General features: G+C 46.0%; 1 protein-coding gene across 2 annotated transcripts in view; it reads right to left on the bottom strand.

The window, feature by feature from the left end:
• LOC125464260 (uncharacterized) overlaps nt 1-25786 on the bottom strand; it is a 39332-nt gene extending 13546 nt beyond the window's left edge. Inside the window, exons 1-6 of one of the 2 annotated variants that reach the window (XM_059655002.1) lie at nt 25423-25786; nt 19880-19990; nt 13636-13791; nt 12182-12318; nt 3109-3259; nt 1417-1552 (exon numbers count right to left, since the gene is read on the bottom strand). In XM_059655002.1, the coding sequence (XP_059510985.1) occupies nt 1417-1552; nt 3109-3259; nt 12182-12318; nt 13636-13791; nt 19880-19990; nt 25423-25734 (1003 nt within the window). In that variant the 5' untranslated portion in view covers nt 25735-25786. The remainder of the gene's footprint in view (nt 1-1416; nt 1553-3108; nt 3260-12181; nt 12319-13635; nt 13792-19879; nt 19991-25422) is intronic. The other variant, XM_059655003.1, reaches the window with a different exon arrangement.
• Between the last annotated feature and the right edge of the window lie 1673 nt (nt 25787-27459).

Genomic DNA, 27459 nt, shown 5'->3' with positions numbered 1-27459 from the left:
CAGAGCTCAGTAGCACATAGTCTAGCTGATTCACATCAACTACTACCCTAGTTAATATCAGCAAACACAATCAAAGATCAGACCTGGGACTTTCTTGACTCACTAAGCCTAACAGAGTGTCAGGCCATGTAACTGATCACAATATGCATATATCATAATTTACCTGTTCAATAAATCCTATAGTTCCAATGTTCTTTACAACCCATATGTATCAGTAGAACAGTGATAACCAATCATAACTTAGCAATAAAGAGCAACATTCATTTTCAAATTGCAGTATTAAAAACAAATGGAAAATTCATGAAGGTGGTTATAAATGACAAAACCATAAAGGCTTGTCTGTAATTTCTGGTCTGTTGGTATTACACCATCTTCAGGCCATGAGAAAGAAATATGGGAACAGGAATAGGCCAATCAACGCACTGAGCCTGCTCCATCATTCAAAATGATTGTGGTTGATTAAACACTTCAGTGCCTTTTACTGACCCCATCCTCGTAATCAGAAATCTATCAAATCAATCTCGACAAATCTAAGTCTCCACCGCCGTCTGTGGTAGAGAATTCCAAAGGTTCACAACATAGCGAGTAAAATAATTAAAGGAGTTTGAAGAAGAAATGCTGAATCAAGCCATAATGGTGAGAGCTGACTGGCTATTAATATTATCATCACTAAAATGTTGTTGTGCCACTGGCCAATAGCTGCGTGTATGAATGGCCACATTGTCACCTGTAGCTGGTGTTAGCAAGTGCTTCAGTAAACTCCAACAGAACATGCAGTCACAGAGTCCTACAGACCGGAGACAGGCCTTTCGGCCCAAACGAATCCTGCCAACCAAAATGCTCGTCCATACTAACCCCATTTCCCTGCATTTGGCCAATATCCTTCTAACCTTTACTCTCCATGCATTCATCCATGCCTTTTAAGTGTTGTTAATGTATCCACCTCAACCACTTCAACTGGCAGCTCATTCCATACGCGTGTTACGCTCCGTTTAAAAATGATGCCTCTTCAGGTTCCCATGTATTCTTTCCCCTCTTACCTTAAACTGATTCCCTCTAGCCCACAATTCCCCAACCCTGGGAAAGAAAAGACTGAGTGCATTCACCCTATCCATACCTCTCATGATCTTATACACTTCTACGAGATTTCCCCACTGTCATCTTCTATACTCTAAAAGAAAACAGTCCTAGCTTGTCCAACTTCTCCCTCGAGTCCTGACAACATCCTTGTACATTTCTTCTGCACTCTTTCCCATTTAAATATATCCTTCCTATAGCAAGGTAATGAAAACTGAACACTATACTCCAAATGCAGCCTCATCAACCGCACTGTAAGTGTTCTGTTGATGTAGAATAGGAATCCGAATTGCACATGTAATAACAGAAATATTTGTTCAGCAGAACCATTCTGCATACCTATCTCTCCAGGAGAGAGCTTCAAGGTATAATGGGTGCATTTGCTTGCACATATGTCTTTGGGTAAGAGTTGAACTTCAAAGATTCCCTGTAGCTGAGCAATCCACATCAACAAGTCCCCATCATGATCTTTCACCTGTGCAAAAACAAGAACAAGAACAATCTTCTCAGAGATAATGGGAACTGCAGATGCTGGAGAATCTCCCCTTCCCCTACTGCATCCCTAAACCAGCCCAGTTCGTCCCCTCCCCCCACTGCACCACACAACCAGCCCAGCTCTTCGCCCCCACCCACTGCATCCCAAAACCAGTCCAACCTGTCTCTGCCTCCCTAACCGGTTCTTCCTCTCACCCATCCCTTCCTCCCACCCCAAGCCGCACCCCCATCTACCTACTCACAATAAAATGTGAGGCTGGATGAACACAGCAGGCCAAGCAGCATCTCAGGAGCACAAAAGCTGACGTTTCGGGCCTGGACCCTTCATCAGAGAGGGGGATGGGGAGAGGGAAATGGAATAAGTTGGGGGGGGGGGGGGGGGTGCGGACCGAAGATGGAGAGTAAAGAAGATAGGTGGAGAGATTATAGGTGGGGAGGTAGGGAGGGGATAGGTCAGTCCAGGGAAGACGGACAGGTCAAGGAGGTGGGATGAGGTTAGTAGGTAGATGGGGGTGCGGCTTGGGGTGGGAGGAAGGGATGGGTGAGAGGAAGAACCGGTTAGGGAGGCAGAGACAGGTTGGACTGGTTTGGAAATGGTTTGCGACTGGGAGGTGCAGTTGTTTGTTGCGAACTGAGCAGAGGTGTTCTGCAAAAGAACTGCACCTCCCAGTTGCAAACCATTTCCACTCCCCCTCCCAGTCTCTAGATGACATGTCCATCATGGGCCTCCTGCACTGCCACAATGATGCCACCCGAAGGTTGCAGGAACAGCAACTCATATTCCGCCTGGGAACCCTGCAGCCTAATGGTATCAATGTGGACTTCACCAGTTTCAAAATCTCCCCTTCCCCTACTGCATCCCTAAACCAGCCCAGTTCGTCCCCTCCCCCCACTGCACCACACAACCAGCCCACTGCATCCCAAAACCAGTCCAACCTGTCCCTGCCTCCCTAACCGGTTCTTCCTCTCATCCATCCCTTCCTCCCACCCCAAGCCACACCCCCATCTACCTACTAACCTCATCCCACCTCCTTGACCTGTCCGTCTTCCCTGGACTGACCTATCCCCTCCCTACGTCCCCACCTATACTCTCTCCACCTATCTTCTTTACTCTCCATCTTCGGTCCGCCTCCCCCTCTCTCCCTATTTATTCCAGTTCCCTCTCCCCATCCCCCTCTCTGATGAAGGGTCCAGGCCCGAAACGTCAGCTTTTGTGCTCCGGAGATGCTGCTTGGCCTGCTGTGTTCATCCAGCCTCACATTTTAACAATCTTCTCAGCTTTTCTCTTCTTTTGTAGTTAGTGTACATGGCAGCTGCAGTTACCAGAACAATGAATTCACACTATCAACATCAAATAAATATCCACTACATAATTATCTAACCAAGGTCTGAAAACAGTTGTAGGATTGATTGTGCAAATGCAATCCAGAAACAAAACATACAAAAAAAAGTAAGTTTCTGGCCCTTCAATACTCGCAACTGCACTAAAATATGGACTAATTGTTCATATTCTTATCCAACTAAAGCATATATCACCTTGACAAATGTGTCCTCTACAGCGTCATTCTCTTCGTGTGATGCCATCAGCAACCAGTTGGACTCTGCCAGTTCCACTACCGGAGGAAGGAAGTAGGGTCGTTGATAAAATGCACGGATTACCTTTGCAGCTGCTTTGTTGCAATTCTTCCTGTGCAGAAATAATTCTTATCTACAGTCACCATTCGAAGATTGAACATCATAGCTGAAACTCACTCCAAACAGCTTCTTAGCCAACACAAAGCAGAAGGCTGTGGAAACCAGTGTGAAATTTATTCCAAGTCAGTTCTCCAAACCCATTTAAATCAAATTAATCTGCCAGTTTAAAAATCCAGCCAGTGTTTAGATGAATACAAGAACCAAATCAAATGATGCATGACAATGTATTGCAATGGACAGCATCCACATGAAACACTATTGTGAAAAAAACTTGAGTGTTAGTGGTAGCCTGTAAAATTAATAATTCAGAAAAAGATTGGCTTTAGATGGACTGATGAATGAAAACTGGAATCCCTCAAACAAGTGAGACACAGATGGGAATGACTTACATATAGGTATACAAAACTGAAACAAAATCAACAAATAAGAGGAGTTGTATGAGTGCAGAGTCATGATGTTACTACAGTAGTCAGGCTTTAATAAGCTGCCAATTAGCTGCTATGATTCATCAATCATCTCAGTGTGCAAAAAATTTTATGAATCAATCAATCAGATGGGGTGGGGTGTGAGTTAAGATTCAGTTTTATTTTCTGTTTGGTTATTCTTTGAAATACTTAAAAATGGCACTGCTCAGGTTTTCAGAGTTAGGATTGTTTCTAAGTAAGCGAGACACAACTTAAAGTCTTTTTGTTTTAATGCTTTTTCATATTGTGGGGCTGAAATAATAAAGAACTGTTTTAAAAGACTACTACATGTTTTGAAAAGCAAATAACCTGATAATATAGCAAGCATTGCATAAACAGTTGTTTGAACATGCAGTAATTGAAGTGGTTTGCAGACATCTGTATCCACTTGTAAGTGGGTGGCAACAACAAGTTTTTGGTCTATGGACTAGTGACTGGTTATTGATTATAAAAGCCTTCTGCTTACCAACAACTGCATAATTTGTTCTCAAGTAAATGAATAGGTTGGGCATGTGAATACGATATAGAGAGGTGTTTTGATTTCCACCAGCACAGAAGTTCTCTGTTGTCTGCAGTCAAAACCCATTTTAAACCTAAAAATAAAAAAAAAAATTCATCTTTCCTTCAACGGTTGTTCTAACTGACAATTCAGACCTTTTATGAGTAAACCTTGGGTGTTTTCTCTGGTTTGCAAGACACCTAGAGAAAAACAACTGAGAAATAATTTTCTGACCAGTGTAAGAATGATCTTAGCAATTTGTGAATAGAAACCACTGAAGTGCTTTCCAGCTTTCCCTTGCCCATAACCTAATTTCCCTGTCTGTTCTTTATTTAAGTAGGTTTGCAAAGGGATGTTTATAAGGTGATCATACTTTTAATCTATGGTATTCTATTCCAACATAATCTAGTCTTGTATGAATAGTAATTCTCTTTAAGTAAAGAAACTTGGTCCATGCTTTCCATCAACCTGGTTTCAAAATCAAGTAACTCAGGATATCTTGTATATCTATTTTAGAATCTTTAACTCCAGGAAGAGAAAAGCTGATTTCCAGTAGGCTAATGCGGTGAGTTGTGATAATGGCTGAATCTATTAAAAGCCTTTGTAGACACATGGGTATTTTTTGGAGTAAACCGCATCTTCATGCAGTGTGAAAACAGGCCCTCTGGCCCAACAAATCCACAATGACCCTTGGAGCATCCCACCCAGACCTACCCCCTTATAACCAACCTAAGCCACACATCCCTGAACACCACGGGCAATTTAGCATGGCCAATCCACCTAATCTGCACATCTTTGTACTGTGGAAGGAAACCAGAACACCCGGAGGAAACCCATGCATACACAGGGAGAATATGCAGACTGCACACAGGCAGTCGCCCGAGGGTGGAATTGAACCTGGGTCCCTGGTGCTGCTGGCAGCAGTGCTAACTACTTAGCCACCATGCTGCGTAAAAGATTTGTCAACTCTAATGGAGAGTGGAGTCATAACTGAAAAGTTCAGATTTATCAGCCAAAACAGAGGGAAAACTAAGATTTTAATGTTTTTAAAGGTTACTCCATTCCTACAAACATACATATCAGAAGTTACCATTCAGCTCCGAGTCTGCGGATCATTCAATAAGATCACGATTGATCATAAAGATCTTAAGTTGACATTCCCACCTTCTCCTGATAAGCTTTTACCCTTGCCTCATTACCATCTATCCACCTCTGCTTTAAAAATATTCAAAGACTCTATCTCCGTCACCATTTCCAGGGAGAATTCCAAAGACTCATGACCCTCTAAAAATAAAAAAACCTCACTTCATCTGTGTCTTAAATAGGTGACCCCCTAATTTTTAAACAGTGACCCTGAGTTATAGATTCTGCCATAAGCGAACATACCATTTCCACATGATCCCTCAGGATTTTATGTTTCAATCAAGTTGCCTCTTATTCTTCTGAACTCCAGTGGTTATAAGCCTCATCTGTCTGAACTCCATTAGACAACACTCCCATTATGGGTGTTAGTCTAGTTCGCCTTTCTGAACTACCTCCACTTATATCCTTCCCTAGATAAGGTGATCAATACTGTGCACAGCACTCCAGATCAGTCTCACCAGTCTCCTGTTTAATTGGAACATAACCTCCCTACTTTTGTGTTTAATTCAATTTGTGAGAAATGTTAACACCACTAGATTTCTTAATTATTTGCAGTATTTGAATACTAACCTTGTGTAATTCATAAATGCAGGCACCCTGAGCTCTGCAATCTCTCACCATTTACATAATGCTTTTTCAAAAATTCTTGACAAATTGGACAACTTCACATTTTCACACATGATGTTCCATTTGTTCCATCTTTGTCACATGGCCTATCAACTTTTTTTTTAATAATCTCTGCAATCTGAAGAAATAATGGACAGGACAAACTACGAAGTGTTAGGTATTTACATATAATACAGGGAAGGGGGAAAAACTAAAAAGGGCCCATTAACATAAGAGCAGTTTCTCTCCCCTTTTCAATACCTCCTCAAATCTGATCTGTTCTGTAAGAAAAACAGAAACTGCTGGCAAAGCTCAGAAGGTATAGCCACATCTGTGGGAAGAAAGCAGAGTTAACATTTCGAGTCTGGTAGTTTTTAAAATCAGAACAGTTCTAATGAGGAGTCGATGGACTCAAAACGTTAACTGTGCTTTCCTCCCACACATTATCAGAGCTGCCAAGTTTCACCAGCCGTTTCTGTTCTTGTTTCAGATCTCTAGCATTCACAGCTCTTTGCTTTATTTTTCTGATCTATTCTGTCTGCTTGATACCCTCTATTTGTTATCAGCTGTATGTTTCAATTGTGGAGTATATTCAAACAATTTATATTAAAAGGTATTTTATAAAGACAAGTATCATTAACGTTGCACAACATCACATGTTGGACATAAAAATATAAATTGGTCAAGGTAGGAGGAAAATAGGTCATATTCAAAAAGGGTGACTATTGTTCAGAATTCTGAAGATGGTGCAAATTGTACCTCCTAATCCTGCATCCTCTATGTTCGACACACACAGTGCTTCTAGTTTTCCCTGTACTCACATCTGGTGGCTCCACAATCTTTATTTCTGATACTTCTTTGTTATACTAATAAAAGCACGGTTACTAAGTTTGCAGGTTACACCGAGATTGGTGGTAAAGTGGGCACTGAAGGGGGTTATCCAAGGTTATAAAAGAGATCTTGATTAATTGAGCCAATAGGCTGAAGCATGGAAATTGGAGGTTAACTTGGATAAATGTGAGGCATTTCATTTTGGTAAAACAAACAAAGACCAGATTTATACAATTAAAACTAGGGCTTTGGGCGGTGTTGTAGAACAGAGACCCCTAGGGATTAAGGTACATAATTGTTTGAGGTTTGCATCAAATAGTGGTTAAGAAGGTGTTTAGCATGCTTGCCTTCATTGCTCAGACCTTTGAGTATAGGAGTTGGGACAATAGTTGAGGTTGTGCAGGACATTAGTGAGACCTGTTCTGGAATGCAATGCCCAGTTCTGGTCTCCCTGTTATAGAAATTATATAATTAAGGTGGAGGGGGTTCAGAAGAGATTTACCAGGAATGTTGGTGGGAATGAAGGGTTTGAGTTATACAGAGAGGCTGGTTAGGCTGGGGATGTTTTTCATTCCAGTGTAGGAGGTTGACAGGTGATTTTATAGAGGCTTATAAAATAATGAAGGTTATAGATAGGGAAAAAACACTTTCCATTCACTATGATGGGACATCAAGACCATGGGACATATTTTTAAGGTGAGGGGAGAAAGATTTAAAAAGTACGAGGGTTTTTTTTCTAAAAAAAACAGTGGCTCGTGTGTGGAATAAACTTCCAAAGGAAGTGGTGGATGCGGGTACATTTACAACGTTTGAAAGACATTCAGATAGTTACGTGAATGAAAAAATGTTTGGAGGGATATGGGCAAAGTGCAGGCAAGCGGGACAAATTTAGTTTTGGATTACAGTCAGCCTGGGCTGGTTGGACTGATGTTTCCATGCTGTATGACTGAGTCAATGAATCTATGAATTCTCTTTTTATTATCCATTAGACATTTGATTGATACAGTCAAGATGAGGCCTTTACTCAGTTGTGGAATAAAATCTTTGTACATTAGATACACTTTTTCAGCCAATAAAAATACAAAGTTCCATCAGGGCTTCAATCACTGAGTATGGCATTAAGAGTATCTTGCATTCGATTTATGATTATTTTAATCCTGACATGTGACCTCCAGTACTCTAACATGTTCTCCAGTCTAGCAACAGCCCAGTCCAAATGCTCCCAGATTAAGTATGTGCAAACTCGTTTACATGGTTTCACCATCGCATACTCCTAGCGCACATCCAGGCTATCGCAAACAAAATGGACAAACTCAGACCTAAACTTACCTTTCTGAGTGAATGGAGGGATTGCTGTGTGCTCTGTTTCACAGAGACATGGCTCACTCCTGTCATACCTGATGCGCCTCGCAAGCTGAGGAGTTCTCCATACACCACATGGTGTCCTTGGGTAAAGGAAAGGGCAGAGGGGTATGCTTCCTAAACAACACCTGGTGCTCAGATACGGCGACCCTAGCATGCCATTGCTCCCCGGATAGAGTACCTTACAATAAAATACTATCCCTATGATCTGCCACACAAAGTTTACCTCTGCCTTGCAGTTTACGTCCCACTCCAGGCGGATGTGAGGAAAGCCCTGGATGAAATTTACACCTCCACAAACACTCCGGACACGAAATTCCCTGGAGGATTTATTTGTTGTGGATGAAGACTTCAATCCGGCCAACCTTAAATCGGGCACTGCCAAAATACCACGAACACATCTCCTCCTCAATGGAGGGCTGAACGGCCTGGACAACTGCTACACAACCACAGACGCCTACTGCTCCACCACCTGTCCACACTTCAGAAAATCAGATCACTATCCTGTGTTCCCCCTCCCAGCCCACAAGCAGGAGCTGGAATGGGAGGATTCTTCACAGAAAGTAATACAATGCTGGTCCAAAGCAGCAGACGACAGTCTCCAGAACTGCTTGGAATTGGTGGACTGGACCACTCAGGCACTCAGCAGAAAATCTAGATGAGTACACCATTATCGTCACGGCCTTCATTAGCAAATGTGTGGAGGGCTGCATGCCGAAGTCTATGTGGACATTCCGCAACTGGAAACCTTGGATGAACTGGGATATCCACTGCCTACTGAAGACCAGGTGTGTGGCATTCAAGTTGAATGACTCAGCCCTATACAAAAGAATCCAGACCTAGGTCTCGGCTCTGCCCTCTGCAACTGGATCCTCGATTTCCTGAACCATAAACCACAAATCAGTCAAAATAGACAACTGCCCCTCCACCATGATAACCCTCTACACTGGAGCACCCCCCCCCGCCGACCCAAAAGGATGCATTCTTAGCCCCCTACTGTACAGGGACTGCTTAGCCAAATTCTGAACATATCTACAAGTTTGCTAACAACACCATCGTGGCAGGGCAGTTATCAAACAACAATGAATCAAAATACAGAAAGGTGATAACGGACTTGATGTCATATAGATAGATGTTGTTATAATTGCCATGTCAGCAAAAGAACAGATCGTTGGCTTCGGAAAGAAAAAAAAAGGACACATCCCTATTGACATCAACAGAGTTAAGGTTGAGAGCATCAAGTTGCTAGGAAGAATGATAACTGACCTGTCCTGGACTTCCCAAGCAGATGTGACGGTTAAGGTGGCACAGGAACACCTCTTCTTCCTCAGGCAGCTTAGGAAATTTGGCATGGCCGCTCATCAAGTTTTACACAGAAAGCGTACTGTCCATAAAGCATAATGGCCTGATATGGCAACTGCTGTGCCCAAGACCGTTGTGAAACTATAGAAAGTTGTGTGCATAGCCCAGATGTCATGGAAGCCAACCTTCTACCCACGGACTCTGATTACACAGTTCACTGCTGCGGGAAGGCTGCCAACATCAAAGACCCATCATACCCCCATAATACTCTCCTACAACCTCTTACGTCAGGCAGAAGATGCAGAAGCTTTGAACACACGTACCAAGGATTCAAGAACAGCTTCTTTCCTGTGGTTATTAGACTGATGAAAGAATTCTCTGACTTCACGCACATCCTGTGCATTGTAAGCTGTATGCCTCTCTCTGTCTAAGCCCCCTATCATCTGTATGAAATAAAAACCAAAAGGACCGTGGATGCTTTAAATCAGAAATAAACACAGAAATTGCTGGTCTTGCCGCCTTTGTGAAGAGAAATCAGAGTTAACGTTAACAGTTCTGGGCAACAGTCACCAGATCCGAGACATTAACTCAGATTTCTCTTCACAGATACTGCCAGACCTGCTGAGCTTTTCCAGCAATTTCTGTGTTTGTCTATGATCTGTATGTCCTGCTTGCAAACAAAGCTTTTCGCTGTCGTTAGGTACATGACTACAATAAATCAAATCAAACCCGTAGCTGATATCAAAAGCAAGTTAGCTGGCCTGGAGAGATGACATCAGTGAATCTAACAAAATTTCTCCATCCTTGCCACTCATGGGACTTTTATACTATCTGACTAGGCTGGATTTATCTTCAGCTTTGGACAAAATGCAGCAATTCTTCTAACCCCTCATCTGAGATGTTCATTTTTAAGAAAATTGATTATCTCAAAATACATACTAAATACTGGGTGAACAACAGCATCTTTAGCTAGTCTTCATAGTAAAAAAAATCATTCACTTCTGTAAACATCTCATTTCATAACGGATACATTTTTAAAATCATTTTTAGCTTAGGCATTGACTTTACACTTGCATGCAAGGATCTGTGAAACTGGTAATCTGGGGTTAACAATTTGAAGGGGAGGTTGTGTTTGTGTTTATTTAAAAATATCAGAATTAGAAGCGGAAAAAAAATTAAAACAGATGACACATCTCTTATGGAGTTTTTGCTATGAACTGAAGAACTAAATTACTTCAATAAAAATTTAATTATTTGTATAGTTCCCATATCAAAGCAGCTAAAAAAGTGTCTTTGCTGTGGTTGGTTCACTCGCTGAGCTGGTTCATTAGTTTGCAGACGTTTCATTACCCTGCTGGGTAATATCATCAGTGCAACCTCCAATGAAGCATTGTTGTATTTTCCTGCTTGCTATTTAAACTCTGGGTTTTTCTTTGCAGTGGTCTGTACATAAGATCTAATTCTATGTCTTTATTGATAGCGTTCTTGGTGAAGAACTAGGCCTCTAGGAATTCCTGTGCTCATCTCTGTTTGGCCTGTCCTAGGGTTCTGACATCTCAATCGAACTGGTGATCCTCCTTCTCTGTATGTATGGAGATGAGTAAGTATTAGTCATGTCTTTTTGTTGCCAGTTGGTGTTCATGTATTCCCGTAGCCAGTTTTCTTCCGGTCTGTCCCACGTAATGTTTGTTGCAGTCCTTGCATATTACGTTGGTTCTGTGCATAGTAGGTAAGGGCTCCTTGGTTCCTGTTAGCAGTTGGTACAGGGTTGATGTAGGTTTGTGTGCCACTGTGATGCCCAGTAGCCGCAAGAGTCTCATGGTCAGTTCAGCTACGTTTTTGACGTATGGTAATGTGACCAGTGTGTCGGGGGTACTTCCTGTTGTAGTCTGTGTGCCAGGTATCGTTGGACCCAGCTGTTCGGATATCCGGTGTCTTTAAATACTTGGAGGAGGTATTCTTCTTCATTCTGGCGTAGTTCTGGGTTGCGGCAGTGTGTTGTGGCTCATTTGAACAATGTTTTTATGCAACTCAGGTTTGCGGGTGTTGGGGTGGTTACTGTTGAAATTCAGGACTTGATGCACGTGTGTGGCTTTTCAGTACATCTTGGTCAGGCGTTGCATATACACCATTGCAAAGAAAAACCAGAAAAGGAGGTAATCAACTCCAACGGACCGCAGAGTGTAAATACCAGGTGGGTAAATACAACAACGTTTCATCAGAGGCTACACTGACAGAGTTACCCAGCAGGGTCCTGAACCAGCTCAGCGAGCAAACCAACCACAGCATCCACAAACCGAGCTACAAATCTACTCAAGAATATTGAAAGCATCTTTGGAAATAAGGAGATTTCTTGGTGGAACCATCAGTTCTGGGAAGTTGCTCATTAAATTGACTAGAGATAAGAATCCTCATGCGGTCGCAGAAGGAAAGGATTATTTTGCAGGCAAAGAGGATCAATTTCCATTTCTTTTGGGAGCATCCAGAGCATGCCATGTTGCCATGGAGATGGACCGAGGGGGATAGGAAGACTCTGTATTTCAAGAATAAGTTATCAATGTGCTTTTTCTAACAGAAAACAAGCAGTTCAAGAAGAATCGGCCAAAGCTGTAAAGTGGCTGTGGGAGCCTTTGCACTTTAATGAAATTGCATTAAGAAGTTTAAAAGAATCTCACATAACATTCATCACACGAGTCTTGAGTCTTACCACTGAACTGCCCACTGGTTAAGCCTCTGTTGACGGACTTTTTCAAAGAAGGCCATAGGATTATTCTCCACCGAGTGAAGAGAGTCCCAATAACTGCACACTTCTGTGCTCTGCAGAACTGGGTGACCACTGTATAACTGAGAGACACACCAATTCAGGATCAGCCATGTGCCCAAATTTTAATGTTAGTTGTCTGTTCTCCACTTCCTCACTTCAATGTTACCCATTTCACCAGCTCCCTCCTTATCCCATTAACTTATGGCGCATCTCTTCTCCATACATATCCTCGACCTCGTCCCACTTCATGAGCTCTACCCAAACCATCCAGACTCTCCCCAAGTAAAGTAAAATGCAGCAAATTCCCAAGTGTAATAAAACACTGCAGAAGTTACTGCCATTGCAAAGTGAGATTTGGATTTGCAGCTCTTTCATCTTATACCATCAACCAAGATAGAAAAGAAACGAGCAATTAAATCAGAAGTTCAACTATGAAATAGATTGCATAATTTCATACCAGACTATTCATAAAGGATAACTTTAATCTGTAAATCTGCCAAGGGAAATAAGTAAAACATCAATCCCCGTGTCACCCACAAGGCTCATCAAATTATACATTTACTAGTTCTCATTTCCCTCAACTCAGGAAGGGCACTGTAACTCTTAAACTAAGCGCTGAGAAAGATTTAGTAATTGCTGCTGGCAGAACCAGGGCCGAATCACATACAAAGAACCACATACAAAGGGCACAACGTTGTCGAGGTTTACTTTTCTCAGATTGCCTGAACTATGGCTCAGGATCATTCAGAAAAGATGGTGAAGACTCGTGCTTTTTTCCAAAACAGTTTGTAAGGAACACATTACGTAGGTATTTATCACATGGGCATGAAACCACTTGAAGGAAGGGATAAGTAGCAGTCCTGTTCAAGCACGAACAAATCCTGGTAGTTGTTTTAATTAAAGCAACCTTAGAGAGGGTTATGACACACCTCTTGGGCAGGTAGGACTTGAATCTGGGTCTGCTGCTCCACGGGTAGGGAAATAAATTCTTGTATCTTTTACCATTTAAATTTACAACTGTACAGATTAAGTTATTCACTTGTCCTTAATTCGTTAGCTGCCAATTGCAGTGGTCAACACCCAAACTAGGTGTCTGGGAGCTCTGGCAGTAAAATGCCTGCCTACAGGTTTCTGGACAGAACTCAAGACCTCATTACAAAGCACCCATTGCCAAAATATCAACGGCATACTTTGGAAGTGACAATTTCCACACGTAGGGACTAGAGTATGAATTTTAGTCAGGCACCAGCCTCGTAGTCAACACTTAGCTGATCCTGATGCAGCTTAAATAGGAACAGTGGGACAGTACCTGTACCCACAGCAACATGTGTAATTGGGTATGCTAATCACTCCTGAAGTAGAACAGGGATGTTTAAAAAAAAGCTGTATTGACTGACCTGAGTTAGGAATGGCAGAGTAAACTCTCTCTGTGCAACCCATTCTTCTGCCCCATCTGTTATTATGACAGGTAGATTCTGACGTAGATAATTCTGGAGAACAACTTTTGGATCTACTTTGTGCAGAAATTCCACTTTGGGATATCGTTGACATACCTAAACAATTTGATGCACAAACATTCAGTTTAAAAAACAAACTGTAACAATAAAATAGGACGGGCAAGTAATTCCCCATATCAGATTATGGCTGATCATTTACCTCAAAACTACTTTCCTGCACTATCTCCATAATCCTTAAAGCAAATATTCTGAAGAGGTCTCTTGATTTTTTTTCCTGAGCATGCTCAAGAATTCAGCTTTCACTGCTGTCTGGGATTGAGAATTCCAAAGATTCAGCACTCTCTGAAGCAAAGAAATTCTTCCTTATCTCAGTCTTAAATGACAGGTTATCCTGAGGTTATATTCCCTGGTTTTAGATTCACCAACAACAGGCAACATTTTATTTACATCTAGCCTGTCACACTCTAAGAATTTTGTAAGTTTCAACGAGATCAGCCTTTTTCATTCAAAACTCAAGAGAATACGGTGTCCTCAATCTCACCTCAAAACAGCACAGCCATGCCAGAGATTAACATGGTGACTATCTGCTGCCCTGCCTCTATGGTGCGGATACTCACCTGTGAAGTGGATGTGATACAGAGGAGTCCTCAACGAGGCTTGATACAACTGCAGCAAGACATGTATAGTTCTGTGCTCAAAACTCTGCACATTGGCCACCAACATACCATGTGCCTTCCTAATTTTTTGTTGCAAATACATGCAACCTTTAAGTGATTTGTGAATAAAGATAACCTGGTCCCTTTGGTCGTTCTTACTTCCTAAACTCTTACACTTTATGAAATAGTCTGTCATTTGTTTTTCCACTAAAATGAATAACTTCACACTTACATTACCTATAATCTGCCATGTTCTAGATCATTTATTGTCCAATGCCTCTTGAAGCCTCCTGACATCCTCAACTTGGGTTCATATCCAGTTTGTCGTCATCAGCAAAACTTGGAAAACATTACATATATAGAAAAGAATTGTAACTTTTTCCCCCACTATTGACCTCAAACTAACAAGTGTTTTGTTCTCCATTCTCCCCTTCTCTCTCTGCCACACCTATTGCCACAACAATACCTGTATGTTCCTTTAACTAACAAATCCTCAAAAAGGTCTTCCTTTCTTTGTCCTCAACTCCTGTACAGCCAAACCACCGATGCTGCCATGAACTTGGCTGTCATTGCACCCCTATGAGAAACCAATGCTGTCACCAGTATCCAAAGCAGCAAGCCAACTACAGAGTGGGACCAGAGGGAACTCCTGCATTATCTGCTTAGCTGTCTGGACTGCCTGCCAGTCCCCATACCCTTTCTGCCTCTATGTTCCTTGCTTGTAGTGTGATCATCTCTTTGAACATGCTGTTAGCCTTGCAGATTACCTACAGTGTCTCCAACTACCACTTGAGCTCCAAAATCGGCACTCAAGTTTCCATTGCTATTGACAGTTCTTACACATGGTCTAGGTCCCCAGTAATCCATGACTTTCCACATAATACTGGACACATATTCCATCTCCCCAGCTGCTCTACCATGCCGCAACCTTAATTCAAACGTTAATATAAATGAATCAAGATAAAATAAAGTCAGTTTTATTTGCCTCACCTCAACAACCACTGATAAATGCAACCTAATATTTAGCACAATGGTTGCAATGAACCTTAAAAAAATTACAGTGTACCAAACTCCCACATAAACTTAAATTTGCCATGTCTCACTCAATACATAATACTCCGATTGTGTGCCCCTTATTGAATGTACAGCTTGAGAAACTTGTCTCTTATGTGGAGTCCCTAACGAATCACTGGCAGTTTAACTTCCTGCTGCATAAATGAACACAAATTGAGTCAACTTTTCTTAGTTGATTGATAGATGTTTGCTACTAGTTGTCAGAACCCTTTTTAACAGTGTATTAACTTCCTTGAAGGTTACTAGTTCTATGTCAAAACCTGACTCTCAATCTATATCTAAACAAGAAAAGGACTTAACTGAACACATCACATTGCTAAGATAATAAAATGTGAGGCTGGATGAACACAGCAGGCCCAGCAGCATCTCAGGAGCACAAAAGCTGATGTTTCGGGCCGAGACCCTTCATCAGAGAGGGGGATGGGGTGAGGGTTCTGGAATAAATAGGGAGAGGGGGGGAGGCGTACCGAAGATGGAGAAAAGAAGATAGGTGGAGAGAGTATAGGTGGGGAGGTAGGGAGGGGATAGGTCAGTCCAGGGAAGACAGACAGGTCAAGGAGGTGGGATGAGGTTGGGAGGTAGGAGATGGAGGTGCAGCTTGGGATGGGAGGAAGGGACGGGTGAGAGAAAGAACAGGTTAGGGAGGCAGAGACAGGTTGGACTGGTTTTGGGATGCAGTGGGTGGAGGGGAAGAGCTGGGCTGGTTGTGTGGTGCGGTGGGGGGAGGGGCCGAACTGGGCTGGTTTAGGGATGCGTTGGGGGAAGGGGAGATTTTGAAGCTGGTGAAGTCCACAGTGATGCCACTGGGCTGCAGGGTTCCCAAGCGGAATATGAGTTGCTGTTCCTGCAACCTTCGGGTGGCATCATTGTGGCACTGCAGGAGGCCCATGATGGACATGTCATCTAAAGAATGGGAGGGGGAGTGGAAATGGTTTGCGACTGGGAGGTGCAGTTGTTTGTTGCGAACCGAGCGGAGGTGTTCTGCAAAGCAGTCCCCAAGCCTCCGCTTGGTTTCCCCAATGTAGAGGTAGCCACATCGGGTACAGTGGATGCAGTATACCACATTGGCAGATGTGCAGGTGAATCTCTGCTTAGTGTGGAATGTCATCTTGGGGCCTGGGATAGGGGTGAGGGAGGAGGTGTGGGGGCAAGTGTAGCATTTCCTGTGGTTGCAGGGGAAGGTGCCGGGTGTGGTGGGGTTGGAGGGCAGTGTGGAGCGAACAAGGGAGTCACGGAGAGAGTGGTCTCTCCGGAAAGCAGACAGGGGTGGGGATGGAAAAATGTCTTGGGTGGTGGGGTCGGATTGTAGATGGCGGAAGTGATGGAGGATGATGCGTTGTATCCGGAGGTTGGTGGGGTGGTGTGTGAGAACGAGGGGGATCCTCTTTGGGCGGTTGTGGCGGGGGCGGTGTGCATTAACCGGCTCAAACTCTCCACCCCTCTCACCCACTCCAACCTCTCCCCCGCAGAACGGGCAGCCCTCTGCTCCAACCCCAACCTCACCATCAAACCCGCAGACAAGGGTGGCGCAGTGGTATTGACCTGTACATCGCCGAGGCCAAACGCCAACTCTCCGACACCACCTCCTACCGCCCCCTCGATCATGACCCCACACCCGAGCACCAAACCATCATCTTCAACACCATTCATGACCTCATCACCTCAGGGGACCTCCCACCCACAGCCTCCAACCTCATTGTTCCCCAACCCCGCACCGCCCGTTTCTATCTCCTTCCCAAAATCGACAAACCTGCCTGCCCTGGTCGACCCATCGTCTCAGCCTGCTCCTGCCCCACCGAACACATCTCCACCCATCTGGACTCCATTTTCTCCCCTTTGGTCCAGGAACTCCCTACCTACGTCCGTGACATCACCACGCCCTCCACCTCCTCCAGGACTTCCAATTCGCTGGCCCCCAACACCTCATTTTCACCATGGACGTCCAGTCCCTATACACCTGCATTCCGCATGCAGATGGCCTCAAGGCCCTCCGCTTCTTCCTGTCCCGCAGGCCCGACCAGTCCCCCTCCACCGACACCCTCATCCGCCTAGCCGAACTCGTCCTCACCCTCAACAACTTCTCTTTCGACTCCTCCCACTTCCTACAGACTAAGGGGGTGGCCATGGGCACCCGCATGGGCCCAGCTATGCCTGCCTCTTTGTAGGTTACGTGGAACAGTCCCTCTTCTGCACCTACACAGGCCCCAAACCCCACCTCTTCCTCCGTTACATTGATGACTGTATCGGCGCCGCCTCTTGCTCCCCAGAGGAGCTCGAACAGTTCATCCACTTCACCAACACCTTCCACCCCAACCTTCAGTTCACCTGGGCCATCTCCAGCACATCCCTCACCTTCCTGGATCTCTCAGTCTCCATCTCAGGCAACCAGCTTGTAACTGATGTCCATTTCAAGCCCACCGACTCCCACAGCTACCTGGAATACACCTCCTCCCATCCACCCTCCTGCAAAAATTCCATCCCCTATTCCCAATTCCTCCGCCTCCGCCGCATCTGCTCCCACGATGAGGCATTCCACTCCCGCACATCCCAGATGTCCAAGTTCTTCAAGGACTGCAACTTTCCCCCCACAGTAATCGAGAACGCCCTTGACCGCGTCTCCCGCATTTCCCGCGACACATCCCTCACACCCCGCCCCCGCCACAACTGCCCAAAGAGGATCCCCCTCGTTCTCACACACCACCCCACCAACCTCCGGATACAACGCATCATCCTCCGACACTTCCGCCATCTACAATCCGACCCCACCACCCAAGACATTTTTCCATCCCCACCCCTGTCTGCTTTCCGGAGAGACCACTCTCTCCGTGACTCCCTTGTTCGCTCCACACTGCCCTCCAACCCCACCACACCCGGCACCTTCCCCTGCAATCGCAGGAAGTGCCACACTTGTCCCCACACCTCCTCCCTCACCCCTATCCCAGACCCCAAGATGACATTCCACATTAAGCAGAGGTTCACCTGCACATCTGCCAATGTGGTATACTGCATCCACTGTACCCGGTGTGGCTACCTCTACATTGGGGAAACCAAGCGGAGGCTTGGGGACCGCTTTGCAGAACACCTCCGCTCGGTTCACAACAAACAACTGCACCTCCCAGTCGCAAACCATTTCCACTCCCCCTCCCATTCTTTAGATGACATGTCCATCATGGGCCTCCTGCACTGCCACAATGATGCCACCTGAAGGTTGCAGGAACAGCAACTCATATTCCGCTTGGGAACCCTGCAGCCTAATGGTATCAATGTGGACTTCACCAGCTTCAAAATCTCCCCTTCCCCCAACGCATCCCTAAACCAGCCCAGTTCGGCCCCTCCCTCCACCGCACCACACAACCAGCCCAGCTCTTCCCCTCCACCCACTGCATCCCAAAACCAGTCCAACCTGTCTCTGCCTCCCTAACCTGTTCTTCCTCTCACCCATCCCTTCCTCCCATCCCAAGCCGCACCTCCATCTCCTACCTACTAACCTCATCCCACCTCCTTGACCTGTCCGTCTTCCCTGGACTGACCTATCCCCTCCCTACCTCCCCACCTATCTTCTTTTCTCTCCATCTTCGGTCCGCCTCCCCCTCTCTCCCTATTTATTCCAGAACCCTCACCCCATTCCCCTCTCTGATGAAGGATCTAGGCCCGAAACATCAGCTTTTGTGCTCCTGAGATGCTGCTTGGCCTGCTGTGTTCATCCAGCCTCACATTTTATTGTCTTGGATTCTCCAGCATCTGCAGTTCCCATTATCACCTGTCTATGTCTAACTCATGTGCATAGTCACCTGAATACATGCACCTTAAACACAAACTTCTATCTACAAAAGTTTTTCTTCAAATTCTTTGTAAAAGCTCCAACTCCAATTAAAATATATAGTTCACAGAATGTAGGAATCCTTCAAGTAGATACAGAAAGCCATGACAACAGTATAGATAATGGCACAGCTGTAGCGCTTCACACTTGGCTCAGCCTAATGCTCACACCAGATCTTTGTGACCTCATCTGTCCAGCAAATAGGAACATGAGTTCCTCGAGCCATCTGGTAAACCCCTGTGTTCTTAGAATAATAATAGTTTACCACAAATAAAATAAAGCAAACTCATTTGAATTTTCCTTCACTGCTGAGTAAAATTCAAATTAAAACATCAGCCTATGTCAGAGGAACTTTGTTTCTTCTTTCTACTTGCACAGCTTGCTAACATCAACATAGCTCAGCCGCATTATGGGTATGAGACAGTGTAGTCGACAGACATTTATATGACAAAAATCACCTATTATTCAGTCCTGTCTCTTGATTGTGTTTAAACACTGGTGAAAATGGCTTCAAAAGGATAGGCCTGAGCGTAATGACATTTGTGGTACATATAAGTTGTGATCCCAATTCAGCATTATAAAGGCCCTCAAGGAATAACTTTAGAAAGTATTACCATAGTGCTTGTTCACTCACAGTGATGCAGTCTGAGAGCTGCAAAGACTCAAGGCCTCTCTCAAAGTAATAAGGGTTCCTGATCAGGCAGTCAGTATTGGAATACAACGTCCAGTCCCAGTAAGGCAGTAACTGAAGATAAGAGCAAATACATTTCATTACAAAGAAATTGTCATCATTCAGGAACACGGGATGTGAAAACTAGAAAGTTATATTCAATCTCACTGGTCAGGACTGAGCTAGAACATTCTTCCCAATTGTGGGGACCAGTTAAGGAAGGATACCAAGGCCCTGCAGACAGTGAAGAATTTTCTTTGAATGGTATTTGTGATGAGAGATTTGTTAGTTAGATGCTGGATATTTTTTGCTTTGTTCTCCTTACAGCTGACAAAGAGGACGATTTAATGGAGCAATCATGACCAGTTTTAATAGAGGAAAAAAGGAGAAATTGTTTCTCATGCCAGAATTGTCAGTAACTATAGGGAAAGGATTGAATGTAAAGAACCAGAAATTATGTGGGCAGACACTTCCCAGAAAAGCAAGTGTTCAGTGTGAAAGGGTGTGAAAAACAGAAGAATTTGTGAAAGGAGATAATAAAGTGTGAGAGATAATGGGAACTGCAGATGCTGGAGATTCCAAGATAATAAAATGTGAGGCTGGATGAACACAGCAGGCCAAGCAGCATCTCAGGAGCACAAAAGCTGACGTTTCGGGCCTAGACCCTTCATCAGAGAGGGGGATGGGGGGAGGGAACTGGAATAAATAGGGAGAGAGGGGGAGGCGGACCGAAGATGGAGAGTAAAGAAGATAGGTGGAGAGGGTGTAGGTGGGGAGGTAGGGAGGGGATAGGTCAGTCCAGGGAAGACGGACAGGTCAAGGAGGTGGGATGAGGTTAGTAGGTAGCTGGGGGTGCGGCTTGGGGTGGGAGGAAGGGATGGGTGAGAGGAAGAACCGGTTCGGGAGGCAGAGACAGGTTGGACTGGTTTTGGGATGCAGTGGGTGGGGGGGAAGAGCTGGGCTGGTTGTGTGGTGCAGTGGGGGGAGGGGATGAACTGGGCTGGTTGAGGGATGCAGTGGGGGAAGGGGAGATTTTGAAACTGGTGAAGTCCACATTGATACCATATGGCTGCAGGGTTCCCAGGCGGAATATGAGTTGCTGTTCCTGCAACCTTCGGGTGGCATCATTGTGGCAGTGCAGGAGGCCCATGATGGACATGTCATCAAGAGAATGGGAGGGGGAGTGGAAATGGTTTGCGACTGGGAGGTGCAGTTGTTTGTTGCGAACTGAGCGGAGGTGTTCTGCAAAGCGGTCCCCAAGCCTCCGCTTGGTTTCCCCAATGTAGAGAAAGCCGCACCGGGTACAGTGGATGCAGTATACCACATTGGCAGATGTGCAGGTGAACCTCTGCTTAATGTGGAATGTCATCTTGGGGCCTGGGATGGGGGTGAGGGAGGAGGTGTGGGGACAAGTGTAGCATTTCCTGCGGTTGCAGGGGAAGGTGCCGGGTGTGGTGGGGTTGGAGGGCAGTGTGGAGCGAACAAGGGAGTCACGGAGAGAGTGGTCTCTCCGGAAAGCAGACAGGGGTGGGGATGGAAAAATGTCTTGGGTGGTGGGGTCGGATTGTAAATGGCGGAAGTGTCGGAGGATAATGCGTTGTATCCGGAGGTTGGTAGGGTGGTGTGTGAGAACGAGGGGGATCCTCTTGGGGCGGTTGTGGCGGGGGCGGGGTGTGAGGGATGTGTCGCGGGAAATGCGGGAGACGCGGTCAAGGGCGTTCTCAATCACCGTGGGGGGGAAGTTGCGGTCCTTAAAGAACTTGGACATCTGGGATGTGCGGGAGTGGAATGTCTTATCGTGGGAGCAGATGCGGCGGAGGCGGAGGAATTGGGAATAGGGGATGGAATTTTTGCAGGAGGGTGGGTGGGAGGAGGTGTATTCTAGGTAGCTGTGGGAGTCGGTGGGCTTGTAATGGACATCAGTTACAAGCTGATTGCCTGAGATGGAGACTGAGAGGTCCAGGAAGGTGAGGGATGTGCTGGAGATGGCCCAGGTGAACTGAAGGTTGGGGTGGAAGGTGTTGGTGAAGTGGATGAACTGTTCGAGCTCCTCTGGGGAGCAAGAGGCGGCGCCGATACAGTCATCAATGTACCGGAGGAAGAGGTGGGGTTTGGGGCCTGTGTAGGTGCGGAAGATGGACTGTTCCACGTAACCTACAAAGAGGCAGGCATAGCTGGGGCCCATGCGGGTGCCTATGGCCACCCCCTTAGTCTGTAGGAAGTGGGAGGAGTCAAAAGAGAAGTTGGTCTGTAGGAAGTGGGAGGAGTCAATAAAGTGTGAAGCTGGATGAACACAGCAGGCCAAACAGCATCTCAGGAGCACAAAAGCTGACTTTTCAGGCCTAAAACTTCATCAGACAGGGGGATGGGGTGAGGTTTCTGAAATAAATAGGGAGAGAGGGGGAGGCGGACCGAAGATGGATAGAGGAGAAGATAGGTGGAGGGGAGAGTTAAAATGGTTTGCGACTGAGAGGTGCAGTTGTTTATTGCGAACCGAGTGTAGGTGTTCTGCAAAGCAGTCCCCAAGCCTCCGCTTGGTTTCCCCAATGTACAGGAAGCCACACTGTACACAGCGAATGCAGTTTACCACATTGGCGGAAGTGGGAGGAATCAAAAGAGAAGTTGTTGAGGGTGAGGACAAGTTTGGCTAGGCGGATGAAGCTGTCGGTGGAGGGGGACTGGTCAGGCCTGTGGGAGGGAAGAAGCGGAGGGCCTTAAGGCCCTCCTTCTATCTCCTTCCCAAAATCCACAAACCTGCCTGCCCTGGCCGACCTATTGTCTCTGCCTGCTCCTGCCCCACCGAACTCATCTCCACCTATCTGGACTCCATTTTCTCCCCTTGGTCCAGGAACTCCCCATCTACGTCCGTGACACCAGCCATACCCTCCACCTCCTCCAGAATTTGCAATTCCCTGGCCCCCAACACCTCATTTTCACCATTGACGTCCAGTCCCCATACACCCGCATTCCTCATGCAGATGGCCTTAAGGCCCTCTGCTTCTTCCTCTCCCGCAGGCCCGACCAGTCCCCCTCCACCGACACCCTCATCCGCCTAGCCGAACTCGTCCTCCCCCTCAATAACTTCTCTTTTGATTCCTCTCACTTCCTACAGCCAAAGGGGGTGGCCATGGGTACCCGCATGGGCCCAAGCTATGCCTGCCTCTTTGTAGGTTACGTGGAACAGTCCCTCTTCCGCACCGACACTAGCCCCAAACCCCACCTCTTCCTCCATTACATTGATGACTGCATCAGTGCCACCTCTTGCTCCCAAGAGAAGCTCGAACAGTTCATCCACTTTACCAACACCTTCCACCCCAACCTCAAGTTCACCTAGGCCATCTCCAACACATCCCTCACCTTCCTGGACACCTGTCTCCATCTCAGGCAACCAGCTCGAAACTGATGTCCATTTCAAGCCAACTGACTCCCACAGCTACCTCGAATACGCATCCTCCCACCCACCCTCCTGCAAAAATTCCATCCCCTATTCCCAATTCCTTCGCCTCCGCTCCCAGGATTCCACTCCCGCACATTCCAGATGGCCGCATTCTTCAAGGAACGCAACATCCCCCCCGCAGTGGTCGAGAACACCCTTGACCATGTCTCCCGCATTTCCCGCAACTCATCCCTCACACCCCGCCCCCGCAATAACTGTCCTAAGAGGATCCCCCTTGTCCTCACATACCACCCCACCAACCTCCGGATACAACCCATCATCCTCCGACACTTTCGCCATCTACAATCCGACCCCACCACCCAAAGACATTTTTCCATCCCCACCCTTGTCTGCTTTCCAGAGAGACCACTCTCTCCGTGACTCCCTCGTCCGCTCCACACTCCGCTCCAACCCCACCACATCTGGCACCTTCCCCTGCAACCGCAGGAAGTGCTACACTTGCCCCCGCACCACCTCCCCATCCCAGGCCCCAAGATGACTTTCCATATTAAGCAGATGTTCACCTGCACATCTGCCAATGTAATATACTGTATCTACCGTACCCGGTGTGGCTTCCTCTACATTGGGGAAACCAAGCGGAGGCTTGGGGACCGCTTTGCAGAACACCTCTGCTCAGTTCGCAATAAACAACTGCACCTCCCAGTCACGAACCATTTTAACTCCCCCTCCCATTCCTGAGACGAAATGTCCATCATGGCCCTCCTGCAGTGCCACAATGATGCCACCCGAAGGTTGGAGAAACAGCAACTCATTCTGCTTGGGAACCCTGCAGCTCAATGGTATCAATGTGGACTTCACAAGCTTCAAAATCTCCCCCTCCCCCCACAACATCCCAAAACCAGCCCAGCTTGTCCCTGCCTCCCCTAACCTGTTCTTCCTCTCACCTATCCCCTCTTCCCACCTCAAGCCACACCTCCATTTCCCACCAACTATCCTCATCCCACCTCCTTGACCTGTCCGTCCTCCCCGGACTGACCTATCCCCTCCCCACCTACTTTCTCCTCTATCCATCTTCGGTCCGCCTCCCCCCCTCTCCCTATTTATTTCAGAACCCTCTCCCCGTCCCCCTCTCTGATGAAGGGTCTAGGCCCAAAACATCAGCTTTTGTGTTCCTGAGATGCTGCTTAGCCTGCCGTGTTCATCCAGCTTCACACTTTGTTATCTTGGATTCTCCAGCATCTGCAGTTCCCATCATCTCTGATCACAATTTGTGAAAGGAAATTGGATAAATGCATGAAGGAGAAAGACTTGAACACATAGGGAGAAATGAAGGGATGTCAAACTAGTTCAGAGAAGCACAGAATCCCTGCAGTGTGGAAGCAGGCCATTTGACATATTGAGTCCATACTGACCCTCTGAAGAGCATCCTCCCCAGACTCACCTCCTTACCCTGTCTGTATAGACCTGCATTGCCCATTGCTAACCCACCATGAGCAATCTGACTCCTACATCTTTTGACTGTGGCAGGAAACTGCAACACCCAGAGGAAACCCATGCAGACAATGGCCTAAGGCTGGCATCAAACCTTGTTCCTTGCTGCTGTGAGGCAGTAGTGCTATCCACCGAGGCATCATGCTGCCCCTAAGATACAGCCGACACAAGCATGAAACAAGTGCTGTACAATTGTGGGGCTGAAAGTAATACATTTATTCCAGACAAGAACTTCCACCTTGGAAGACTAAGTTTATAAACTCCACTTGAAACTGAGCCCCAAAACAAATGGGAGGTTCTGATCAGACAAAGGCTGCGTGAATGTTAAGCCCCAAAGACTTAGTGTATCAAAACAAACACCCCATCCTTAAGAGATAGTCCCTTAAGTTGCTTCCACACAAGAGCAGGGGAGGAACTATACATACACGCTTTTCTCTCTGTTTCGGGGAAGAGGGAGGGGAGACAGAATGGATTATTTTGTGCAAACAAGTTTCTTAGTGTATTAAATTCCCATCAGTCCCTCTGAGAATTTACGGCGTCTCTCAGAATTTCAACCGAATGCATATATTTAAAGGTTCGGTCACTGCAAATCTGTAATGGGGTGGAGCCAGACACTGACCTGAATGAGGAAAGCCCGGCCGCAGTAACTCATAAATTTGGATCCGGGGCGGCTGCAGAGCAGGATGCAGCCGAGTAAGAGCAGGACTCCGGCTGCGAGAGCGAGCCTGCCCCGGGCCCGGCTGCAGCTGCGGTGTCTCGGGGGTGTGCAGCACCGGAGCAGGGGCTCCATAAGCCGGCAGTATTCGGGGCCGGAGGCAGGGAGAACCCGGCGCTGGTACAACCTCTCGAACTCGCCGTCGAAATAGGAGACCTTCCTGGAGAAGGGCAAGGAACGCAGCCCTATGCTGTTGCGTCCCCTCCGAACCACCATCTCTGCTTCCCGGGCCTCCTGCCGAGATCAGAAACACTGTCTTAAAGAGGAATCTACCCCGCCCCCAGCCCCAACCAACCGTTATCCTCAAAACTACCCAATATGAAGGCAAAAACAAAATACACAGCAGCACGTATTTGTTTACTAATAATAGATTCTGGTAGAATGACTTGCATTTATATAGCGCCTATACGATACCGAAGCATCCCAAAGCGTTTCTGGGACCTTTCTCCAAGGGAAATTTGAAACTGCAGATTAAGATTTTTTTGTTGGTCAAACAGGTAGGTTTTAAGGGACACCTTTAAAAAGGAAGGGATGGAGAACTGGCTACTCCAGCCTTTTCCTGGTCGGCTGTCTATCACCGTCTAACACGTAAGGTTATCCAAAATTGCGGGGACAAAGTACTCATTTACTTCTGTGCTCTGTCAGGCACATTATGCCCAGGTCCTGCACTCCTTGATTTTAAGAATGACTATCTGCGTTTTCGACTCCCCGTCGCACTGCACTGCAAGACCGGGCTAATGAAAGTCTTTTTTAAATGCACGGCCATTTCCCTTTAAATCGGTCAACAACAACTTGCTTTTATATAGCACCTTTAGTGGTAATATACTGTCCAAGGCATTTTCCAGAAGTATTATCAATCGAAAATTTGTTTCAGTACCAAGCAAAAACGTAAGAGGAAGCGGTCATCAAATGTTTGGTCAAAATTACTGTAAAGTACATCCGAAAAAGTAAGCACAGTGCTTTGAGGCATAAAAATTTGGGGGTGGAATTCAAGCCCATTAGGCTTAAGCAATTAAATGCATAGTTACTGGTGGTGCAGCAATCACTATCAGGTTTAAACAAGGCACCATAGTTGCAGAAGTGAAAAAGATCTTGGGAAAAGGTGTAGGTGGAAGAGTGGAAGAAGTACAGAAATAGCGATGAGTTAAGCCATGGCGGGATCTGAAAACAAGGATGAGAATTTTCATATTACAAGTGATAATAACTAGTTTCCTAACATGGTTTGTTTTGTACATGTTAATTCAGTGTCATACTAACAAGTTAAAAAATCTTAGTATGTTGTTGTTAGCTTACCCTAACTAGGGGAGGGTATTATCAGAGGTATCTCCTTTTTTCCATTCTTCAGATGTTGGTATAACTGGTTGCAGTGGCATTTACTGCTCATGCTTGGATGTATGTGAGAAAGTGCCGATGAACTAACTAGGTCCACAAGGCCGGTGGGGAGGGAATTCCAGTATTTCTAGCAACACTGAAGAATCAGTAATATATTTCCACAACAGAATGGTCAGTGGCTTGGAGGGGAACATGCAGGTGATGGTGTTCGTATGTTTCTGCTGCCTTTGTACTTCTCTATGGCAATGTTTGTAGATTTAGAAGATGCTATTTAAGGAATCATGGTGAATTTCTACAGTGCATCTGGTGGATGGTATCCAGTGCTGCTCCTCAGAGTTGGTGGTGGACGAACTGAATGTTGATGTAATGCCAAGCAAGGGAGTTGCTTTGTCCTTATTCATGTCAGGCTTCTTGAGTGAACAAACTATATTTAATCAGACAGCGGCGGGGGGAGGGGGGTACTGTGCCATCACACCCTGACTTGTACCATAAATCAATAATTGACAGGCTTTGGGGCTCCAGGAGATGAATCACTTGCTGTAGGATTCTTAGCCTCTGACTGACTCTTGTAGCCACTGTATTTTTATGCCTAGGCTGGTTCAATTTCTG

This window comes from Stegostoma tigrinum, chromosome 26 (genome assembly GCF_030684315.1).
Source record: "Stegostoma tigrinum isolate sSteTig4 chromosome 26, sSteTig4.hap1, whole genome shotgun sequence".
NCBI classification, from domain to species: Eukaryota; Metazoa; Chordata; class Chondrichthyes; order Orectolobiformes; family Stegostomatidae; genus Stegostoma; species Stegostoma tigrinum.
This window is presented reverse-complemented; position numbering and strand designations above follow the sequence as displayed.